This window comes from Lissotriton helveticus, chromosome 8 (genome assembly GCF_964261635.1).
Source record: "Lissotriton helveticus chromosome 8, aLisHel1.1, whole genome shotgun sequence".
Taxonomy (NCBI): Eukaryota; Metazoa; Chordata; class Amphibia; order Caudata; family Salamandridae; genus Lissotriton; species Lissotriton helveticus.
The window spans coordinates 1,140,524,824-1,140,548,596 of NC_136069.1; the positions used below are offsets into that span (position 1 = coordinate 1,140,524,824).

Sequence of the window (23,773 nt, forward strand, 5' to 3'; positions counted from 1 at the left end):
CATGACGCAGCCACATTGAGTTGGTAGAACATTAAACTCAAGTAGCAGTTTACCATACTACTGTACATGTCCAGCAGCATCAAGTCCAAGAGCTACCACCCACAGTGTTTCTATGCATCTCTAGTGTCAAACCCCATACCAACATCCACAGCCTGTAGAGGCTGGAGCCCTTCAGCTGAACTCCAAATGATCTGGGGGTACCCCCTATAACCACAGCATTTCGCTTGCATTGGGCCCCAAATGATTATCATACGTCTACCATAAGCAGTGAGCACCTCCAAAAACTGCAGCACCTTGTAGGCTTTGAACTCATACAGCAATAGTGCCAGCAGGCACTACTTCAATTCTTTTGGCTATGGACTTTGCCTATCTCTCTCTCTTATTCTTCTAAAATGGAACAAGATCATTGCCTGAGTTTATGCGAAGGTCTCCATTGTCATCTTGCTGATTTTACTTTAGTTTGCAAACATATTTCTACTTTCATTTGTTTCACTTTTTGAGACCACGATGGGCTGGATCGCAGTACCTCAATCTAAACTACTACTGTTCTAATGTCTATGTTGCCAGAGGTTTTATCGGCTGTACAATGTTCTGAAATTACAAATAATAAAAGCATAAATGCATTTTGTTGAAAGTAGGAAATATAACAAAACTCACAAAAGGCTGCATGGATGACAAAAGTGTAGAACACTTCAGTCTGCCAGGTCAGTAAAAAAATGCAATACATTAGGAGCTATGGTGAAGATCTGCATAGCAGGAAGATAGTTAGGATGCACATCACATCCGATCTAACCACATACAACTTTGGTACATTATTTGTTAATATTCTAATGATAAACCATCCTTATGCTTCAAGAATGGAGCCAGCTGCATTTACGAGCAAATGCCTAGATGGTGATGTACATATTGTATCTGTCTTCAAAGTAAAAAATTCTGATCCGTTGTATACCCCGACCATATTTACATTCTCAAATGGATGTATTCTAAACTTACACAGCTTCCTAATAAAAACGGTGGATATAAACACCAAACAAATTCGGTTTTACAATGGAAACTTTGTTTTTTTCACTTTATACAGAGACATGACAGGCAATTTTCTTATCTCAGCAAAAATGTACAAGGACCAAGATAAAATATATATACAGTTTTTTTAATAAACCATTATAAACACTTCACTGTAAAAATCCATAAATTTTATAAACAACATGTTGTAAATTGAAGCTATATTACAATAAAATAATTTTAATAATAGTATTTACATGCAATACTGATATATTTTGGCACTTTTTTTAAAAAGAAAAATGTACAAAACACTGGTTTTTGTTTAAAAACTGAAAAGTTATCGCAGAAATTAGTACCGTTATTATCATGCAATTTTCACATATATTACAACCAATTCTAGCACAGTTCTTAAAGCTCCAGGGTCTCCACGCTCCTGCATGTTTAAACTTTCAGTGTGCTTCCATAAGCCTGCTGTAAAACCACTTGAACATTATCAAGAATGAATTCGAAAGCCATGTTCCAAACTGATTCCACAGACTGCTGCATTTGCCTGGTTTCGGGGTAAAAATACAGTGTATTAGTAATATATGAAATGCATTTACAGAAGAGGCAAAATATTTTTCTTTTTACCATTTCAGAGATTAAAACTATATTTGCATTTTAAGCAGACATGGTCAGTAAATCATCTACATTTTGCTACACAGCAGAGTTTATTTGAATGAGGTGCCTCGGTGCCCACTGACAAAAAAAAGCCAGAAATACCTGAAAACAGGAAACCAAGAGAGCATGGAAGAAAAGAAAAAGTTACTTACCTTAAATGAGAGAAAGTCAGCAATGTAATGCGTTTGAGAGAGTGGTTGCTGTAGAGTAAATTGGTTACCTATATGGGACAATTATGTATATAGTACCAGATGTTAGATCATCTTGTAAATCCAAAATCTTATTTGGGCAACTTTTTCTTCAACATCTAAGTGACTCTGTTTGTAGCTGTCCAACTGGGATGCTAATGCTAATTGCTTCATGGGCAGGCTCTGTCTTTCACACCTGTTTAAAGTCCTTAGAGCTGCTTTTTGGTCAAGCCAACTCCACTTCTCACAGGACAGTCCAGCTCCTCATCTTCCAAACATTTTCAGCCTTATTCTTTCATGTAGACGTAGATATAGCCTTGAAGTGAATAGCAATGATTTCTTTTAGTGGGTTCTGCAGAGCTTCCTCACAAAGTCCCTCCAAAAAAGGAAGCCAGGAACAATCCGATGGCCAAATTCAATCCTCAACTGTTATCCAGCCTACCAGAGAGCTCTGATTATACTACCAAAACTGAAAACCTTCGGCAAATGTTTCACTCCTTAGGCTGTGTTGTGGGAGGGTACAAGAAGTAGATGCAGTCCATGTTTGGGTGCCACACAAATAGCCATTTCTTACCACAAGAGCTGCAAGGCATGAAGACAGATTTTTTAGCCGATTCTCTCATCTCATGATAAAACAGGTGTTCATATAAGATGACGGTTTAAATTACTGGGAAAGATAAAACTAGGGATCTAGAACTAAAATTTAAATAAATGTAATAAGTACCCAGTGAAGGAAAATATTCTCTGAGCCGAACTCTGAGCGGTGTTTTCATGTTGTTCTAACTGATTTTCTTTTGTATTGCTATGAAAATAATACTATAACTCTAGTGTCCCGGCTAAGTGGCTGCTCGCCAGCTGCCATCACTAGACATGTTTCTGAACCCCCAGAAACAAAGCACATCCTGGGACGAGGTGCCAAGCCTCCACCCCCAGGATGGGTTTGGTACACAAAGGGGAAGCTTCAAAGGCCTGCTGCCTTTGTGAGCTACCCCAGCCATTTGCTAGCAACTGGCTCCCACTGGTTCTGACCTGACACTTTGGCCGGGAGAATTGGTGGGAAAACCAAGTTAGGAGGAGAGGTGTGCCCACCTTTGCCACCCCCACCCATCAGGTGGGGGAGGCGAAGTGAAGCACAAGTCTCAGTCCCGCCATCTTGAAGATGGGGGGACCCAGCCAACCAGAGTGAGGCTTATGCCCCCCTGCCACCGGAAAGTGGCATAAGGGGGGGTGTACCCACCCCAAGGAAGGGACCAACTGGTTCTGACCTGTACCTACTTGTTACACCCCTAAATGTAGTATTTAGGGGCAACCCTGAACCGTGCCTCCTCAGACAAGAGGAAACCAGAAGAAGAAGGATCGAAGAGCTGTGCTGAAGAAGAGGAGGAGGGCACCAACTGACTTGGCCCCAGCCCTACCGGCCTGTCCTAACCTCAACCTGCTATAGCGAAATCCCGGTGTGTCCTGCAGCCAGCAGCCCCCAAGAACCCAGAGGAAATGCCCTGCCCTGCCTTCCCAAACAAGACTTTATCTCCCATGAGCACCGGATTTACTCACCCACAGACTCTGGTTCCAGCCAAACCCGCAAGTCTGCACCACTCTGCACCCGATATCCACAGCCCGAGTTCGAGGGCCAAACACCACAAGGCGGTCTCCCTGGCGATCCTGACCTGGGATCTGGTGATCCCTGACCTACCTAAAGTCTCCAACCAAAGCCTGCATCCCCTTTCTGTAGGACCCCCCCCAGCGACCAGAGCCGGTAAGAAAAACCCGATGCCCAACGACACCCAACCTCCCACAGCCTTGGGTGGCCCAACAGACGGTGTCCCGGCATCCCAACTTACCTCTCCAACCGGTGGTTGCCTCCAGAAGATCTGCAAGTGGAGAATCCCAATTGAAAACAACAGAGCACCCGACGCCAAAAGAGCACCTGCACCAGACCGCACCTGCGCCGCTATGGGTGCACCTTGTATGCTAAATCGGATCTCCCTTTGCCCTGAGCCTAGGTCCAGGAGTTTTGCTCCCACAACCTTGTGGCCTGCTCGTGAGCAGCCGCCAACCGGAGGCCCCTATTCCCCATTGGATAACATTGGGCCTCAGCACTGTGCATCTGACCACCTTAGTGCTGCTGAGGATGCTTTGAGGGTGCATCCTTGACCCTGGGGGAATACTGGTTCTAACCCTAGAAAACCAACTCTCAAACCTATGTACTTACTGCTAAGTCGATAACCTGTTTGTATGAAACCTTAAAAAACTGCATATGTACAAACACTGATTTACTTACCTTTCCTCTAGGAAATGTCCTAGTGTGATATCTAAGCATATCACACTGAGTAGAGAAAGCAACTTAAAAAGTGCTCTGAAAAGTAACTTGAAAAGTAATCTGAAAAGTAAACAAAAAAGTAATTCAAACTGTTTTACAAACAAATGCCTTACCTGTACCAATTCAATTGCATTTAACTGCACTCAAACTGTATTTAACTGCATTATTCTTGCAAAGTGTTATTATACCTACCTGTACCAGGCCTGGCTTGGTTCTAGAAAATAAAATACAACTAAATAATATTTCTATACAAACAAAGTGGTCTGAGTTCAGTCTTTGAGTGTGTGACATCATTTCTTGTGTAGAATAAATGCTTAACACTACCCTCTGATAAAGCCTTACTGCTCGCCACACTACCACAAATAGAGAGTATGGTATTATCTACTTTTACCTCTGCCTAACTTTGGGGTTCCACTGGACTCGGTGCACACTATACCTTACTTTGGCATAGTATATAGAGAGCCTGCTTCCTCCAGTAAGTACTTCAGCCTAGTGGGGTACTGGGCTATGGAGACAGCTACCATTATTCCCATCTCATTGGTCTTGCCATTCCTCTCCCTTTCTGATACTTTTGAAAGCTTTCAGTTGCAATGATTTTTAGGCAGAGATCTGCATTAAAATGTTAAAATGTCCAACCTCTGTGGGAAATCTAAAATATCCAAAATCTACAGAGAAGCAAGACATCTGCACTTTCTGCCACAAATGTGAACTCTACTTATTTACAGGGAAATGGGTTTTAGTACAAAGAATGTTCTTACTGTTGATAAAGAGCCTTTGAATTGCCTGATTATCTTGTTGAGCATGGAGTTTCAACAATGTGCTGAAACATATAGGGAAGGCAATGAAGAGAAATCTGTGGAATCATCTTTCTGTTGTAAGGAGGGAATGAAAGTAAGATCTTTGTAATCTTCTTATTACCTGACCTCTATTTCTTCAAGCTTGAAGAATTTTGAGCTAGAAGATCTTTCAGTTATCACACCTGGCAGTGTGATTAGAGATATACTTGCACCATTTGTTAACAGCCAGCATTTTGTGGATCACTAATGCACTAGGAAATCCTTTCTATAGGAAGGAAAATGGCAGAAAACTGAATACAAATGTAACCACTAGCAACCAGTATCCACAATAATGTTATATATAGCAACTTGGATATCAAGAGAAATTCAAACTAATGGTTTGGAACATAACCTCTAAAACAAAAGAAAAGGAGCAACTTGTATATACCACATTTCGAAATTAACCCCCTAAAAAGCATATATTGTGTTTAATATGTTGTATTGATGCAACTTATTAATTTTCAAAATGACAATTATACAGAGCTCCTTTGCTTGCCATCCAGGAGTGTGTCATACAAATGCCACAAGGAAACATTCTCTCTCAGAACATAAACACCCCCCAATAACTCATCGAAAAGTAACTGAGAGTATATTGGTCTACTGCCTTTCGGCTAGGTATGCGCTATACAAACACCACCTTCATAATTACACAAATTATGACTTTAGCTTGAACATTAAAATCACTCTTTGCCACACAATCTGTACCCTAGCCTAATGAGTCATGTGCAGAAAATAACCTTTCACTAAATATTACATTTCAATCTTAGCAGAAACTGTTGATCCAAGTTTGGTGTTACCTTTTCATGTACTTTATAACAAGATCCAGAGTTTCCAAATCCTTCTCTTCTATCAGATCTGTGCAGTATTTTACAACTTGTAGGATATCTTCCTCCATTGGATCTAGGAAAAACCAAATAACAGAAACATAAGTAAGAATAGTTGCTAACTTTTAATTGATGCCCTCTACAGTTATCAAAGATTTAAATGTCTCTTTGATGTGGCTTCAGTGGAGAGTTACATTACAACTGAGAAGCAGACTGCCATCAACTATCATGCTGGAGACCTACGTCACCCCACTAGCACTTATTGTAATCACTTTTGCAAAGAAAGTGTGAAACGAGTACAAATGTATTTAGATCACTCTCCTGAAAAAAGTACCACCCCCACTGGGTTTTCTAAATGGAAAGCACTGTATACATTTTGAAGAAAACTAATCCAAATATGGGGTTCTCAATTGTTTAGCTATTTCTTTAAGTTAACTCATCCAATTCTTACTGGCTTCCAATGCCTACCAGCCTTGGCATTTATGACAATATCCCTTTAATGGACGCATTTCTTTCAGGCACTACCATAATTGAGTTCCTTTCAATTACATGGCTCTGCGCAGGTGAACAGGCATTCCTCATTACTAGTAGAGAACACATGTTTACATCAGTTTAAATGTTTTTTTAAAGAATATAGGTTATGGTGAAAGGCATGAGACAATATAGGATCAGTGTGAGGCACATTGAGATAGACATAGAGGAACACATTGGGATAGCTCTCCCTGCCCACACTATCCGTGTGCATGCAAGATTGCAAGTCAACTGGAATGACAGCTGGTGTAAGGTTTCTGCACAATCAAGTGACCACACAACAGGTGCTATGCTCAGAGGTTCTTAGTGAAGGGAGGGTGGGGTTCAGATCCCTGCCAACCTGCTTTGCTAGATGTACTCGTATGCATGGACACCCTATTTATATGTGTGTAAGTGTATAGTAATAAAAAGTAACTGACTTGCAATTCTAAGTTGACTTGCAATTCTAAGTTTCCAGCATTGATATTCTCTATCAATTCATTAACATAATGTATTTGTGTATGTGCGGGATCCTTTTTAAATACATATTTTTCAAGATTGAAAATGTAAAGAAGTCTTGTCTAAAGCAGGCAACATTTTCTGTGCTTTTTAAAAGGCCAATTAAATCAAAACAATCGGGATAATGATTGACTCTACCCCTCTACACACAGTCTTAAAACAAATCAGCAGGAAATGGTGTTTCCATGTAGCAGGATGTAATCTAACATACACATGGGCCCACAAAAACTGACGGGGACTCCCTGTCCCAGTATTCCTGCACGGAGGAGGTGCAGTCAAGCCAGGCAAGAGCCCTTCCCTGAAGCGCTACAAAGAGTCATCGCTGCCCCGAACTGTGCGGACCCACAAAATCTTACAGGGACTACCAGTCCCAGCATCCCTGCACGGAGGAGCAGCAAAGCAGGGCGGGAACATTTCTCTGAAGCACTATAAAGTGCATTCACTGCCCTGCTGTGTGGGGTGCACAAAAACTGAGAGGGACTACCTGTCCCACAACTACTGCATGGAGGAGGAGCACCCAACCAGAGTGGGAGTCCTTCTCGGAAGTACTATAATGCACCATTGCTACAGGCCCTTCCAAGCCCATTAAAACCAGGATACGGCAGTGCCAGCCCCTCTTGCCTCTTCAGCTATCTACTTTGCAAGAACAAAGGTACAGTGTTTCTCTTTCTCTCTATTGTTCAATACCTCCCTTGATGCTGAAACCAGGAGGGTGAAGCTGTTGCAGATGATCCCATCCCTGCTCCAACTCTTTAATAGCCTACCTCCCTTTCTACCTCCATTTGCCACTAATTTCAAATCTAATGGGAAAAAGAAAACAGACTACCAGCCCCACAGGTGCTACCTCATAGAACAAACAACCAAAACAAGTGGCAGAAAACTGTCGTTAGATATATAGCTAAACTAATTGAGCAAGTTGAAAGCAAATTGCAGACAAACACTCCGTGCAAGGAGGGTCTAATTAAAGGCGAAAAGGTGGCTAAAATTTTCAAGAAAAAGTCCACGACATCTAGCCAAACCGACTACCCAGCTGCACAACAACTAGTTCGAAAACCAAACCTTTCTAACTCGAATGAATGCTAAATCAGTTGCAGTGCAGGGAATATGGAAGTAATAACTCCTAATGCACAAATAGGTATGACGTCCTGGTGCCTGAATTCACTTCAATTAATCAATCCCCAAAGCACCCAATGAGTCCTTCTAATAAACACAGAGCCATCAATCTCATCTAGTATAAGGTTATACCAAAATGTTATCTCTTTTTTAAATGGGGGTTTGTCCATCAGATAGGATACTAGATTGTGATCAGCACCTAATTTATGCCTACCCCTTCCTAGGCTGTAAGCTTGGGACCAACTCTGGATTTGAAGATATTTAAAGCGTGAAAAGCGAGTTCCTATTATTGAGCTCAAAGTCTCCCATGGAAGTAATACTCCATCAACAAACAGGTCCCCCCATGCTGAGATCCCGGCCTCTCTAACTGGGAGGGCTAAACTGTCCAAAAGCCAAGATGGGGCACCTGGCGAGTCCCATAACGGGGCCCGACTCTGATAATAATCCAAATTAAGTGTGCGTCTTAAGTTTGTCCATGTTCTAGCTAAGTCCCTCAGCACCTTTAACTTGACCTTCTTAAAGCATTTTGGGTCCCCAAATTTTAGCAAAAAGTTTGTTGGCCCCATTTTTTCCCCTTTGAGAAGTGCTACGAATAATTTTCCGCTCCCTACGTTATTAGGGGTCTTTAAAAGCATCCTAATATGAGAAAATTGGAAAGCCCAGCCGTATATCTGGAGGTCTGGTGCTGCGAGGCCTCCTTTTTCTCGACGCCGTCTGATCTTCTTCCAGGATAACCTGGGCGTACGGCTATTCCAAATGAATCTATTTAATTCCGTTTGGAGTTTGGCAGTCGAGGATGGATCAAAAAAAAGAGGGATAGTGTTAAACAAAAACATAATCTTGGGTAAAATGGTCATTTTGACCAAATTAGATCTAATGAGATTGATGGCGAATTCCTGCTACCCCACTCCCTTTGGGAAACATATATACCTAATACCGATGTAGAGGGCCTGTGGCTCAAATCATTTAAGACTCTAGGGGAGATTGTAAAACCTTCTTGGCTTCGTCTGAACCATTTGTTGACACTGCATAGAGCGTATTACTCTCCACTACGTTTATCAAAGTTCTCCAATAATGCTCAGGTCGTATGCCCCAGATATGGTTTAGTAGCAGCATCAGATACACACATGTTCTTTGAGTGTCCCTATATAACATCTTTTTGGAATGAAATCTGTGCTTCCCTTTCACTAGCAATTGATCTACAAGTTAGTCCCTGCCCCACGTTAGTTTTCTTTGGTATTATACCTGGGATTGAAGGTATAAGTAAAAAGCTGGTCTTTTATAGTTCTTTATTAGCTAGAAGAGAAATTTGTAAACGCTGGAAAGACAAGACTCCTCCTCTCTATACAGATTGGCGAGCAGCGATGTTACAGATGTCCAAACTAGATCTGGCTAGAGGAGGCAACCAACACAAGAGGAGATTTTGGCTACTTTTGAACTGGTAACTATAGGCCAGAACATTGAGGGTTTCTTTTTTATTTTTATTTTTTTCCCCCAAGTCCTATGATTGTGCTGCTTGGATGGATCATTTGTTCTTTTGATCCCTTCTTTTTTTTTGCTTTACATACCCTATATATGCGACTCTCGCTATAAAATGGGTTGTACATAGCAGTTCACTAACCCTGTCGGTACCATTGGATGAGGACAAAGTTGGGAGGCGTGGCATTGTGGGATACGCTCTTAGGTACCATTTAAATCCCCCCCAGTTTATCTGGGCCAGTGCCTCAGTCATCTTCAATACTTCTTCGTCACTACATGGTTACCAAGGGCGAATATGAGGACAAAAAATATTTTTTTAAAATAAAATAAAATAAACACAGAGCTGATGAACCAACTAATGATGCTGGACCAGCAACACACGCAGAGGCTGTTAGCCTCATTAATGCTCTGAGAGGGGAGAGAAGTGATCCAAAGCGAGAAATCCTTAGGATTGTGGACACTCAGGCCAAATCAACTTGGTTGGTCCTACAAGCATTATTAGTTGTGGGACATCTCACATTTTTAGCCCACTCCTGCTATGCCTCCTGGATAACCCAATAAGCTCAAATGCAAGAATCTCCAAGGAAGTATGATACAGGTAATACTATAGGGCATGGACATTCTGACAGTGCTGACAGTGCTTACATAAGAAGGAACAATTTCAATTCCAATAATCAAGGTGGAGATCTATCCTTGGTTCCACGCAATCCTAAGGACCACTGCTCATTTCCTAAAGTAGTTTCTAACAATAGTTTTTATGTTCCCTGCTCACAAGTTCAACTGGGTCAAATGGTGTACATGTTGAAAGTCCCCAAACTACCCCTTGGTGCTGTCAAAAGCAGAGACTCTTTTAAGAACAAAGTTGTTTGATGGATTCAGAAAGTCCGATATCGTTATTCAATTGCTTATTCAGATACTGTTTACGTTGCACATGGGGTCAATGGGATTCAATTGAAGTGAAATTGATTGATACAAAGTTAGCTGAAGGCTTGATTATGCTAGATCAACACACTACCCCTCCAGAGGGATCAGAAATCCAGTTTAAGTTGAAACATCCGATTGATGTTCAAGAGGGATCAGGCGCAATATTGTCAAGAGCTGCGAAGCCATGTGGACCGTAGCTCCATCCATGGGAACGGACATAACAGCACTAGATTGACTCCCATTAGTACGCGTTGCTTTAAAGGAAAATAATGACCCAGTAGAGAATGATCAAGGCATCTATTGGACTAGTCAGGGAAGAGACAAAACAATCTTATAACACATGCAAGGAAACTTATACAAATCCAAAGTGCCCATAGAGAATAAATTGGACCTTAAAATGTGTTTTGTACCAAGATTGGTTCAAGGATCAAATATGAGAATAAATCATGTTCAGTAACCCATATAAGGCTATTGAACTGGAACAATGCAGAAATTGAATCTAAATTAGTCAATGAGGACAGGAAAATGTATTGATTAGCACCACTTATGCCTCCTTCGTGAGACTTGGGCCACTAGTCAAATATATAGATTAGGTTACAACACATAGCATTGAGGCCCAAGTATCCAACATGGTTAAACCATCAGGAGGGCAAATCATATGGATAAAAACAGCACTTGACTGCACAATTAAGAAAGGTGAAATAGCCTCCCCGGACTTATTAGTACTCAGACTGATACCAAAATAAGGTATCACTTATCTTTTAATAAACATGTACAACAGTATTACCCCATGAAATAAAGGAATCTCTGACCCTGAAATCTCTGGACAAAATTTGAAACACTTACAGTGAAAGACACCATGTGGTTATTATAAAAGATTTTAATATCTGTTTTGAGCCCTATGGTGCCATGCTAGATCTGATTAAAGACTAAGACGAGAATTGAGGAATTCCACCCTTATCTAAATCTAGAAGAAAAGTCAGGATGAGCGCCGCTGCTCTATAAGTAGTAGACTTAGTAGTGTCCCTTGGCCTAAGAGCCTGCAATTGTCATTCTCCTTCGGATCTATGTGCTAAACCGACTTTTAGGAGAGGTGAAAATAAAAGTAATATTAATTATATATTGATTGATGTTAGACTTCGGCATGAAATGACCCATATGAAGGTCATTGAATGAACTGAAAGTGATCACGATCCTCTCCTGTTAGAACTAGAAGGGTCCCAAATCAGAGAATAGACATGTCCTGATGCATTCCCCTCAGAAAACAATAGTGTTAACTAACAACAGACAAAATGTTAGATAGGTGGACATATACAACACTCTGAATTCTATGCAAGAGATTTAAAAATGATCAACTTTAGTATTAGCCTCCCTAGCGGAACAGGCTTGACAAATTGTTTTTTAAATGCAGAGAACTTTACCAGAATGATATTAAAAACCGTAAATACTTCCCTAAATGCGCAAATGGTTCAATCATGACTGTAGAGAGGCAAAAACTGCACTTGTTGAGGCTATAAAAAATATCAATAGAAACAATACAACTGAATGCAGGTAGAAGTATACAAATATTGTCAAATCCCGAAAGACCAAATGGGAAAACAACATTTGGGAGGACCTGCTAGAAGATGCCAAGTTAAGATAGTAGAGGGTTTTGGCACTTACTGACAAATGGAGGGTGCAAGGATCACTCTTGCCCAGAACCCCAAATAGCATCAGAGGAGTGGGTAGAATATTTCTCATCCTTCTACTTTGAATCAGATCATAGTGTAGATCTGTGGCCTATGTTACCAACAGAAAATAAAGGGGGCAAGAGAGAGTTAGTGGAATTTATGTTGAAAGAAACCCTTAACGCAATAAAGGCCCAAGAAACACCTGGCCTGGACAAGATCACCTCAGATTTGTATCATTCAGAACCATTAATATGGGGACCGTATATAAATAAATTGTCCAATGCCATGGCTGCAGGAGCCCTAATTCCTAACTCTTGGAAGGGAGCAGAAATGATACCAATCTTCAAGTATAATGCTAGACATATTCCCTCCAATTATAGCACAAGCGCCTTATTGATTACATGCAAAAGGTTTATAGCAAGCAATTTCTTACAAGACTTTGGGAGTGGATATCTGCTAATGCACAAGTTATTACTTTTGTAACGATATATCTGTAAGAGACATTAGTTAGTGATAGATTCCTTACCTTAGAATATCCACAGGTGTCAGACTGGATCCGGAAAGTTTTTCGCCAGCAGTACCCCTGCGCATCGGTAGGTGGCGTAGTGGGGCTCCGTGTCCGTCGCTGGTGTCGTAGGCGCCGAGATGACATCACGGAGACTACTTAGGCACCACCCATGCGCGCTGACGTCAGTTCTGTACACGACTTTCCGCGCCAGGAACGCAGAGCCATGCAAGAAACTGACCACTGGTGCCATGAAATTAGGGCCCTGAAAGGGATGACCTTAATTAACCCTAGAAATCAGTTTGCAGAATGGGAAGGATGGGTGGGGCGCTAAGGAATCTATCACTAACTAATGTCTCTTACAGATATATCGTTACACAAGTAGTAACTTGTGCATCTGAAAAAGTCACGTTAGTGATAGATTCCTTACCTTAGAATAGATACCCCAGCAATACCAACCCCGGTGGTGGGTCTGCGAACAAGATTACACCAGAAAGTCATGGAGAACAGAACGGCCAAAGAAGCCGTCTCTCAGGACTGGACTGTCAAGGCAATAATGGTTGGTAAATGTGTGCAGTGAGGCCTACGTAGCTGCCTGACAAATGTCCTGCAAGGGAACGCCGCGTCCCAAGGCAGTAGTGACTGCCATTGCCCTGGTAGAATGGGCACGCAGCCCCACAGGAGGCTCCTTCTTAGCCAACGAGTAACATGCTTTGATGCACAGAACGACCCACGAGAGATGATTCGTTTGTGCACGGCCTGTCCTTTTTTGGCACCCAAGTAGCAAACAAAAAGTTGATCATCCGCCCGGAACTGTTGTGTGTGCTTCAGATGGAACGAGAGCGCACGTTTTGGGTCCAGACGGTGGAGCCTCTCTTCCTCTTTTGAAGGATGCGGAGGCGGAAAGAAGGTGGGCAAAGTGATGGTCTGCCCGATGTGGAATTCCGTGACAACCTTTGGCAAGAAAGAAGGACGGGTCCTTAAAACCACCTTGTCCGGATGAACAGAAAGGAAAGGAGGTTTAGAAGAAAGAGCCTGGACTCACTCACTCTTCTGGCAGAGGTGGTAGCTACCAGGAAAGCCGTCTTTAGAGTGAGAAGACGTAATGGACAGTTATGAAGGCCCTCAAAGGGAGCGCACATCAGATAGGTCAAGACAACATTTAAGTCCCATTGAGGCATTATGAAAGGCAAGAGAGGAAACGTGTGTGTAATGCCTTTGAGGAAGCGATTAACAACCGGGGACTTAAAAAGAGAAGGCTGATCTGGAAGCCGTAGAAAGGCGTATATCGTTTTAGTGGAGGGACGCCTGTCTGCCAATATTACATTACAGACTTTGGGAGGAAAGTCGACAGCTGTCAACTGTCGCCGCTCAATCTCCACGCAAGGAGGTGGAGGCTGGGACGGTTCGGGTGGAGGTCAGTCCCCTGCAGCTGCGACAGAAGATCCTCCCGAAGAGGCAGTCGGAACGGAGGATCGATGGCCATACTCAAGAGCTCGGGGTACCAAACTGTTCGTGCCCAGTCCGGAGCCACAAGAATGACTTGGGCCCGGTCGCTTCTTCTGAGCACTCTGAGCAGAAGTGGTACAGGCAGAAAGGCGTACAGGAGTCCGTAACTCCACTCGCGATGAAAAGCGTCGCCGATCAAGTGCCGGCTTGGAAACTCCAACGTGCAGAACTGCTGAAATTGCACGGTCCCTTCGGTGGTAACGAGATGTAACCAAGGCTCTCCCCACTGCTGAAAGAGACCTTGCACCACCTCTGAGTGAAGAGGCCATTCAAAATCCATCATGCACTGGCATCTCAGTTTGTCCGCCCTGGCGTTCAGTGAACCTGCCAGGTGTTGAACCACCAGCGATATGCCCAGATGCTCCAGCCATGTCCAGAGGCGAAGAGCCTCTTGACATAGGGTCCATGACCCCACCCCGTCCTGTTTGTTGCAGTACCACATGGCAGTGGTATTGTCTGTGAACACCTGCACTACTCTTCCCTTGATAGAAGGAAGGAATGCCTTCAGTGCATGACGAATCACCCGGAGATCCAGAAGGTTGATGTGGAGCCCGGACTCCGCCGGAGACCAGAGGCCTCTGATATCTGCCTCTCCCATGTGGCCGCCCCATCCCAGGAGTGATGCATCCGTCACTACTGTGAACTCTGGTTGGGGAGGGGAGAGGGATCTGCTGTTGACCCAATCCTGGGTAGTTAGCCACCACTAGAACTGACTTGCAGCCCTCTGCGAGATCTGGACGACATCGGAAAGATTCTCCAAATGCTGCGCCCACTGGAATCGAAGGTCCCACTGCAGAGCCCGCATATGCCATCTGGCATGATCCACTAGCGTGATGCAGGAGGCCAAGAAGTCCAGCAGCCTCACGGTCATTCTCACCGAAATCTGGGATAGAGGCTGAAACATCGGTATCATAGCCTGAATATCCCGGACTCCCTGCTTGGGAGGATAAGCCCGAAACTGCGCTGTATCCAGTACTGCTCCGATGAAAAGGAGCTGCTGAGTGAGCGTCAGGAGTGACTTTGGCACGTTGATAGTGAACCCCAGCGAATGCAGAAGGTCCACCGTAATTTGGATGTGGGAGACGACAGCCTGGGGTGAGCCTGCTTTCAACAGCCAGTCGTCAAAAGGGAAACACTGGAACCCCTGATCTACACAGATTAGCTGCAACCACCACCATCACTTTCGTGAACACCTGAGGGGTGCTGGTAAGGCCAAAGGGGAACACAGTAAACTGAAAATGATCGTGGCCTACCGTAAACCTTAGGTAATGGCGGCGGGCAGGCAGGACGGGGATGTGAAAGTACTCATCCTGCAAGTCCACCGCTACCATCCAGTCTCCAGGGTCGAAGGCAGACAAGACCTGAGCTAACATGAGCATTCTGAACTTCTCCTTCCAGAGAAAGCAGTTGATGTCCCTGAGATCTAAGATAGGAGGCAGGCCTTTGTCCTTCTTGGGTACCAGGAAGTAGGGGGAGTAGCAATCACAACCTACTTTCGGCACAGGCACTTGTTCGATGGCTCCCTTGGCCAAGAGAGCTGAAACTTCCTGGCGGAGAAGAGCCAGATGATCCCAATCACCCACCCATCCAAGGAGGGGGTGGGTGGGAGGATAGGGAAGGTAGGGGAAGTGCAAGACCTATTAGTCTCAAACCATCAAGGCTATTGATATCTATCGCATCAGTGTGCGCGGCTGGCGCCTGCCTAGTTATCCCTGCTCTCCCGGCATCTAAGGCAGTGGGGGTTCCTCGCTTTCTTCGTGCAATCGGATATATGTTTGCAGTGGACTCCATATATCTTTAGGTTGGGACTGAGTGGGCATTAGGTACCAGTATACCGCCAGTTGCTCTTGGCAGAATGCTGCGTCTCTTAACCACTCTTCTCTGTGCGGTATCCATGTCCTACCCCAACTCATAGCAATACGTCTCTTAGCAAGCAGTAGAAGCATAGCTGTCAACTTTCTGCTGTCAGATGGGTGGTCTCCAACATAGCCATGCAGCGCCGTCAGTGGGGGATCTCTCCATGGGCAGGCCGGCATTTCATCAATAGCGTCAAAAATGGTCACCCAGTAGTGTTGTATTTGGGGGCACTACCACGCAAGGTGAATGAAAGTCGCGTTACAGGAGCTACATCTCCGGGCATCGCGCCTCAGGGATCAGTCTGATCTTGTGAAGCCAAGCTGGCGTCCAGTAAAGGCGGTGGAGGAACTTGAAGTGTATGAGGTGTAGTCTGTAATTTGGGGAGAGTGCGTGCGCCTGCATGCAGCAGAATGTCCATAGTTCCTGCGTGATTGAAATGCCCAACGCGGCCTCCCATTCCTGATGAACGCACGGTGTGCAAACTGGAGCTGTGTGCTGCATATCAGAGTATAGGCGTGTAATGATCATGCATGCGCATGGTGCTGTCACAGTAGAGCTGTCACGTGCTCAATGGGCACGGCAAATAATAGGGGCGACGTGGGGTACCCTTGTCTAGTACCCCGAGAGACAGGGAACAAAGTTGTTATTATGCCTTTGACCCTGATCCGCGCCGGCGGTGTAGAGTATAGGAGCGTTAATAACTTGATGAACTTGGAGCTAAGTCCTATGCGTCCGAGTATGGCAAATAAGTATGGCCATTCGAGAGAATCGAATGCCTTACTGGCATTGAGAAAGATAGTGGCGGCCTACAGCTGTGGGTCCACCTGCTGCATTGTGGCGAAGAGCGTGCAGAGATTATGGGCCGGGGCTTTACCCGGAACGAAACCGCACTGGTCCGGTCGCAGCACCATGGGCAGCGCCACAACAAGCTTGGTAAGGATCTTGTTATCCACGTTGATCTTGGAGAGTGGCCGGTATGAGTCGCATGTGCGGTTTTAAAATTGTGATGAGTGCTGCCCGTACTGATGGGTGGAGGATCCCCTGTTCTACTGACTCCTTGTACATACTTATTAGATGTGGGGCGAGTACATTAGCATATTCCTTGTAAAAAGCAGTCAATAAACCGTTAAGTCCAGGTGTATTGTCACCTGGAAGTGCCCAAATCGTCTTAATGACCTCCTCTTCTGTAAAAGGTTCATCAAGATATGCCCTATGTCCCTCTAGCCACAGTAGCTGCAGCATGTCAAAGAACTCCACCAGCTCGGGAGGTGACGATTCTTGTTGTGCCCCGTAAAGGGTAGCGAAAAAAGAGATAACTTCAGCTTGAACAGCTGATTGGCCCACTGCCGGACCAGAGTCAGAACTGCTTAGCTCAGGTATATAATCACTGGCCCAGGGCTTCTGTAGAAGCCCCGCCAGCGTCTTACCTGCGCGCTCTCCCTCCGTAGCTCCAGGCTCTGGCTTCCTTGCCAAGAAATTGTGTTTCCCTCAAGACCGCCTCCAGAAACTCATCCAGTTTATCTCTAATGGCACACAGCAGGTTGTTATCTTTGCTGGTAAAAAACTCCTGCTCCAGGCCCTGTATTTCGCCATCTAATCATTTGAGATCCCCCTGCAGCTACCGGAGAACTACTGCCTGTTTGGCAATACATTCACCCCGTATGCCCGTTTTAAGGGTCCCCCAACGGGTTGAAGGGGAATCGACAGTGCCTCCGTTAAGTAGAAAAAATTCAGATATGGCCTGTCTAATGATTTCAGGGAATACCTGGTCGATTAGTGCTTCTGGCGGCAGTCTCCAGGTGAACGCTCTGGTGGGGTAGTCTGGGAGCTTCAGCTCGAGCATCACCAGGGAGTGATCTGAGAAGGTTTTGGGCCGGTGTTGCACCTTAGCCAAGTCTTGGGAGACCAGCCAGTAGTCTATCCTCGACCAGGAGGGCCCTGTGGACGTCACACATGTTCACACCTGTCTTCGGGATGGCTATGGCACCATATATCTTTCAGAGCGCCTTCTGAAATTATGGCTTGCAATTGTGCTGCCGCTCGGGGTTGGGGGCAGCGGGAGTCTCCCGCTCTGGCTTTTTGGGCATCTATTACTACATTGTACTCCACTCCCAAGATTATAGCTCCAGGGCCAATAGAGTGCCCCACTCTCCAGACCTGTGCAAAGAAGCCGGGATCGTCTGTGTTGGGGCCATATAGGGAGATGAGTCTAATCGGGTGTCCTCCTAGCAAGCCTGCTATTATGACGTATCTGCCCATCTTGTCGCATATGGCTGTACGAGTGCGCCAGTGCGTCGCTTTTTTATAAGTATGGCAACCCCTCGCCCATAATTTAAACAGCATGCCATGCATTTTTCGCCCATCCACCTCGCTTGCAATCGCCCATGTGTAGCCTCAGTGAGATGAAGTTCCTGCAGGAAGCCTATGTCTGCTCTATGGCGGTTCAGCTGCGCGGCTAACATTCTCATCTTTCGTGCATCATTCAAGCCTCGGATATTCCAAGTAACCCACTTCACTCTACTCAGGTTGCCCTACTGCATTGATCGTCTATAAGCGTGTGATGCCGCCAGCCGCAACGTGGTGGAAGGTATTAGAAAAGGTAGGGATATAAAGGGAAGGGATGGCACTTCAAACAGTTACTATCTGTAAATATCCAAAACAAAACCCACCCCCACCCACTCCAGCCCCCAATCAGGCTGAGTATATAACCCCAACCTCCCACCGCCCCAACATGGGTGCATCATTGTGCAGCATAAGGGTAACACCCCGGGAAGGAAGTACTGAGAGCCCAGCTTGCCCAACAGTGGGAGTCCGGCAGCTGGACAAGGTTTACAGGCGTAATTAACCAGTCAAAGAAAGGTAGTTCGAGTAAGTAAAAACACCAGCTTCCCCATATAGAGTGTAGGTAAAGGATACAAGTGAGGAGCGACATTGTCCCTAAGCACAGGTCATGCCCTCTCCTATAGTGCTTCATCCTCGGTCAGTTTTCCCAAGTTCAGTATTGTTGATTTTAGTCATTGTCACTGGTGCGGTTTTCTTCCTCTGCGTCTTTTCTAGGCCCAGTGGTCTTCCTGGCCAGTCGCAGGTCTTTTATGAAGCTTGCTGCACTCTTGGGATCAGTGAAGTACGTGGTCTTTCCAGCATGAAATATCCGAAGCTTGGCCGGGTATAGTAGGGAGTATTTGACCTCTAGCTGCTGCTAGGCACGTTTGATTGGCAGGAAGTCTCTTCTGGCTCTTTGCACTGCCATGGTGAAATCCGGATAGAAGGAGATCGAGCTACCCTGATTTGCGATGTTTTTCATGGCTCTGGCTAAGTGCATCACCATATCTCTGTCTCGATAGTTAAAGAGGCGTGCAAATATGGGCCTTGCAGGTGCGCCTGAAGGGAGACAGGCCCAAGGATCTATGGGCTCGCTCCACGATACACACAGGTGATATCGCTTCTCCGAAAAGGGCCCGAGGCATTTCCTTAACATAGTCTTCCACCCTTGTCATGGCAGTGGACTCCGGCACTCCTACGATTCGGAGGTTGTTTCGGCACGACCTGGCCTCCAAGTCTTCATTTTTGGAGATGATCACCTCCAGCACCTTCTCCATGCAAAGGAGTTTTTCCCGGGTGGTCGTGTCTTTGTCTTCTAGCGCTGAGGTGCGCTGTTCCACCTGTTCAACCCTTTCCCCATGTTTGGCCACTTTCTCCTTTATCCGATTAAATCTGTCTGACAGGGAGTCGATTTTAGAATCTATGGCGGTAAGGGATTGCTTGAGATCCCTAAACATTTCCCAGATGTCTGGTTCGGGTGGTGCTTCACCAGCCGAGTACATCTCCAGCTGGCTGTCCTCCATAGCTGGGGTTTCTTGAGTAGGTTTGCGCTGTTTGAAAACTAGCTTTTGTTGTCTGGTATCCGTTTTGCCCATTTTTCAAGTACACTGTGGCCCCGCGTTGGACACGCTGGCGGCGTTCTCAACTAAGATATCGCCAGCGGTGCGTGTCTTCCCCTGTGCCTCTGGCTGACTGACTAGTGGTTGCGGTTGGGGGTTTCAGTCTAGCCTGGTGGGCCCTTAGCACTTTGGGCCACTCCTCTTAATCCCCCCCGTCTAGATTACGCCTGGCATGCAGCTTCCAAATGTTCAGAGCTCCGGGTCCACACTCTGTGCGGGTGATTTGCTGGTGACAATGATAGTTAGCTTCGACTGGCCACCATATGACCGGTGCCTATCCCCTGTCAGGTAGGTCGTTGTGCAGCCATATTCCAGCTGCTCACAAAGCCACGGGGCATCCCCTCGTCCTTGGTCGCCAAAATTCTGCTGCACTGGAGGCAATTGCTTAGTGGGTCAATATGATTAATGGCGGCGTGAGAGAGTGTCTCTATGCAGCCGGGGGCGCTCCCAAGCTCTCTCAACAGCTGATTCCAGCGCCATTGAGTAGGTCTTCCTTCGCCACAGTACAATCTCAGGCACTTGTGGTGAGGCAGTGTGCAGCCCCCTAACCGGCAGTACCCCATTTGTCTCTGATCAGCCCCTTGCCTTGGTTCTGCTCCTCCAGACGGAGCATGTCTGCTCAGCGGGCACCGGGGGGTGGCTTAAGATGCCGCCGCATCAGGCCCACGTCATCAGTCCGGTCCGGGCCAGAAAAGCCCCTCGCTCTGAGTCTGGGCATACTGCCGGCCATATTCCTGCAATGTATTCCGCACGGGGCCGACCGTCCAGACTCACGCGTGGGAGCCGGCCGCATCAACAGGGCACGGGCGACCATGCCTGAAGGCGGTCTAGGCAGCAGGTGTTGGCTGCCTTACCTTCCCAGCCGCCGGCCAGGGCCCAGGGGGTCCATGTCTCTCCCCGCTCTCAGGTCTTGCTCCGGGCCGCCGCCACCTGCCGCTTGCTCAACTTACTACGTCACTTCTTCTGCCGTCCAGTAGGCTGCAACTTCGTCGTACGATAGCAGCGCCGAAGGCGCTATCCCACAAGTCTGTCTGCAGCAAGATTTACCTCGATCGAGGCAGTAGTCTCTCCGGTTAGGTTCTCTGTAGTTTAAAGTGTCCGTGGCGACCGGGTAATTGGATAAATGACTGATTGTTGGTCCCGCTGCCGGAGCTCAGCTACAGAGTTGCCATCTTGGCGTCGGGCTCTCGAGCGCCCCCTACTACTAGTAAGCACTTTAACTGCATCCAGTTACATCTGTCATCAAGTACAAGAGCCTGGCGGTTCCATTTACTGGAGAGTTAATATGACATTTGGACCATTTTTTGTTGGGGTGGGATTCACAGTATACTTGGGAATGTGGGCATGTGGAGTCTAAAAATATTTATTTGCTTTAGAGACAGTTTAGCAGAGTCTCAGCTGCCCAATACCAGAGCTGGGGAAAAAACAGCACAAAGACAATATGCATCATAGCTCAGTTGATAAACAGTTATATTCAGTCTAGTACCTGTAGTCTTCTTGACTGGTGACTTAAAGCCCAAGTAAAAGGAGTGGAATCTGAAGTTTCCTACAACAGCAGACAACTCCTTAAACCTATGCAATTTGAATATGATGGATTACAGTGTTTGCACTGTAAAACCTTTTCGTGTTCTCTGTAAGAACTTGCTAAGACCTCTTGGCTCATTCTGCTGTTCATGGTGTTAAATACCCTACATTTCCTATATGTAAATTAAAACACATGTACCTTAAGATCTATTACTTGGACTGAGTAGGGATAGTGTATACTGTATCCAGGTTCAAAAAGCACTACCAGCTCCTGGAGAAAGCTTTCACTACTCAACCTACCTACTGTAGAGTGGAGGTGCCTTGGTCATTCAGCTGGAGATCAGTAGTATCTGTGGCCTACAAACAGGAGTATTAAATGATTGGCGACAGGTTGGGATCAGATACAGGCACCTAAAGGGTCTACAATTCAAGTGCCAACCACAATAATCTGATGCACATGCTGTATAAGAAGGAGTAGGGATAATATATATAGGGGCTGGAATGATCCCGAACTATACTTTACCCAGTCTTGCGAGGGTGGGGCATGAGATATGAAAATATCTACTCTAAGTGCACAGCCATAAATGTTAGCTAGGAACGACCATGGTGTGACGGAATGATGTCGTTGTTTCATTAATCTTATGTTAAACACGCGTTATACTGTATTCTATAATGTAGGCCATGGGGGCTGAGAAAAAGCCAAAATAGAAAAATGGACACATGAATCTATTGGGACATGGTAAATTATGGGCACAGGAGACAATTGTTATCAAACCTGTCTGACACACACAGTGTACTATAATCACTGTATATTAACTATGTATTGATGCACTCCCTTAATCCAGTTAAATGTGACTAAGTTGTCCTGTCTCAATACAAACCTATGTACATATAAACACCACCAGATAAACTCCAACATGTATATTGTACTTTATCCCATATGTAAAAAGTAACTTTTATACAAATAAAGAAATTTAAACACAAAGAACAGGAGTATTAAATGATAGGGCACATTGTGGATATTGCCCAGTGACTGCTGACTGTTACAGGTTCCAGATAGAAACTATTACTGAAACACTCAGCAATTAAATTTTTACAGATGTTACAAAACATGGAAACATGCAAAATACGAATGGATACTGTCCAACATAGGAATCACCTGCAATTGTTGTAATCCATTCTTTCAGTAACGTCTTAACATCATTATATTCAATAGCCCCAGCCAGATTAGGAGATTGTGGTTTAAATGAAACAGGTGTTTCTGTCTGCATAGCTGGTGACCCTGAAGCTTTTGAGGTTGAGGGGCATGGTTCAGCCTGTAAAAATAAAGACATGCATAGGTATCTAGATTCTACTTTTTTATTAGTCTTTTAACAGAGTGCACCAGTTTAATATACATGAACATGCGACTGAAAATGATACTCAAAATATAGATACGAAAATCTTTAATTATATACAAGTATAAGCTTCAAAGCATTTACAAGTAGCATTGACAGACAAGAAACAAGCACTGCCAAATCCAACAGGTCTCGCTTTTGGGACTTTTTGGCATTGTCAAGGGTTTTTACTCATGTTGTACAGCATGGATAAATTGAAAAAAACCTGTTGCGTCATTTTGTAGGGGAGCACACAATGCATACTTAGCGGTTAGGGGAGAAGCAAGCATGTGGCTCACAGGGATCCCTGGACTGGAAAAAGTATGGAATGACCGGTCTAGGTAGCCAGGAGATGGTGGTGGAGAGGGCGTGGGAGTTTGTGGGTGTGTTGGAGGAGAATACAATGGAGTAGGCACCTGGGGTGGTGGGCTTGTGTCCCTGTACATTTGTTTCTTGGGGTGGCAAGGTCTAGTTGCCTCAAAACCCAGCTCGTCCTCAAAGGTGAGCCTGTGTTTCTTGGGGATGCAAGAAAGCACATGTGGAGCCTTGCCTGATGGCGCCTTGGTGAGGATATTGCTGGTGTCTGGGTGGATGTTCTCTGTTTGGCATCAGGGACCTCAGAGAGAGCTAGAAGGATCTGGGCCTTGGCACTCAAATTGGGACCCAATTGAGCCAGGTGGCTCTGTCATAAAAGACCATGCAGGAGTTTGCAATTTGCAAACAAAATCACGAAATTGGGTCTTTTGTAAAATCCAAGCAAAGTTTTTTTTGTCAAAAGCCCTTGCCCCAAAAAAACAAAAAAATCTTGGAACTTGACTTAACCTGCTTTTTATTGACGCTGCACTGCTTTACTGGGTCAGTAAATGGAGGGTGGATAGGTGACACCACTTCCAGCTTCCTGGAGGCCTAGCAGGCCTCCAAGAAGCTCATAACAAACCACCAGGATAAACAGAAAAATACTGCTGAAGACTGCGACACAGCAGATAGCGGAGTATCCCAACCTCCTTTGGCACTAC

The 23,773-nt window shown here is 45.2% G+C and overlaps 1 protein-coding gene across 1 annotated transcript in view; it reads right to left on the reverse strand.

Moving 5' to 3' along the window:
• Nucleotides 1-1,131: 1,131 nt before the first annotated feature.
• Nucleotides 1,132-23,773, reverse strand: part of REV1 (REV1 DNA directed polymerase) — a 411,701-nt gene continuing 389,059 nt past the window's right edge. The window contains exons 21-23 of the mRNA XM_078658014.1: nucleotides 22,541-22,697; nucleotides 5,804-5,906; nucleotides 1,132-1,552 (exon numbers count right to left, since the gene is read on the reverse strand). Coding sequence (XP_078514140.1) covers nucleotides 1,444-1,552; nucleotides 5,804-5,906; nucleotides 22,541-22,697 — 369 coding nt within the window. The 3' untranslated portion in view covers nucleotides 1,132-1,443. The remainder of the gene's footprint in view (nucleotides 1,553-5,803; nucleotides 5,907-22,540; nucleotides 22,698-23,773) is intronic.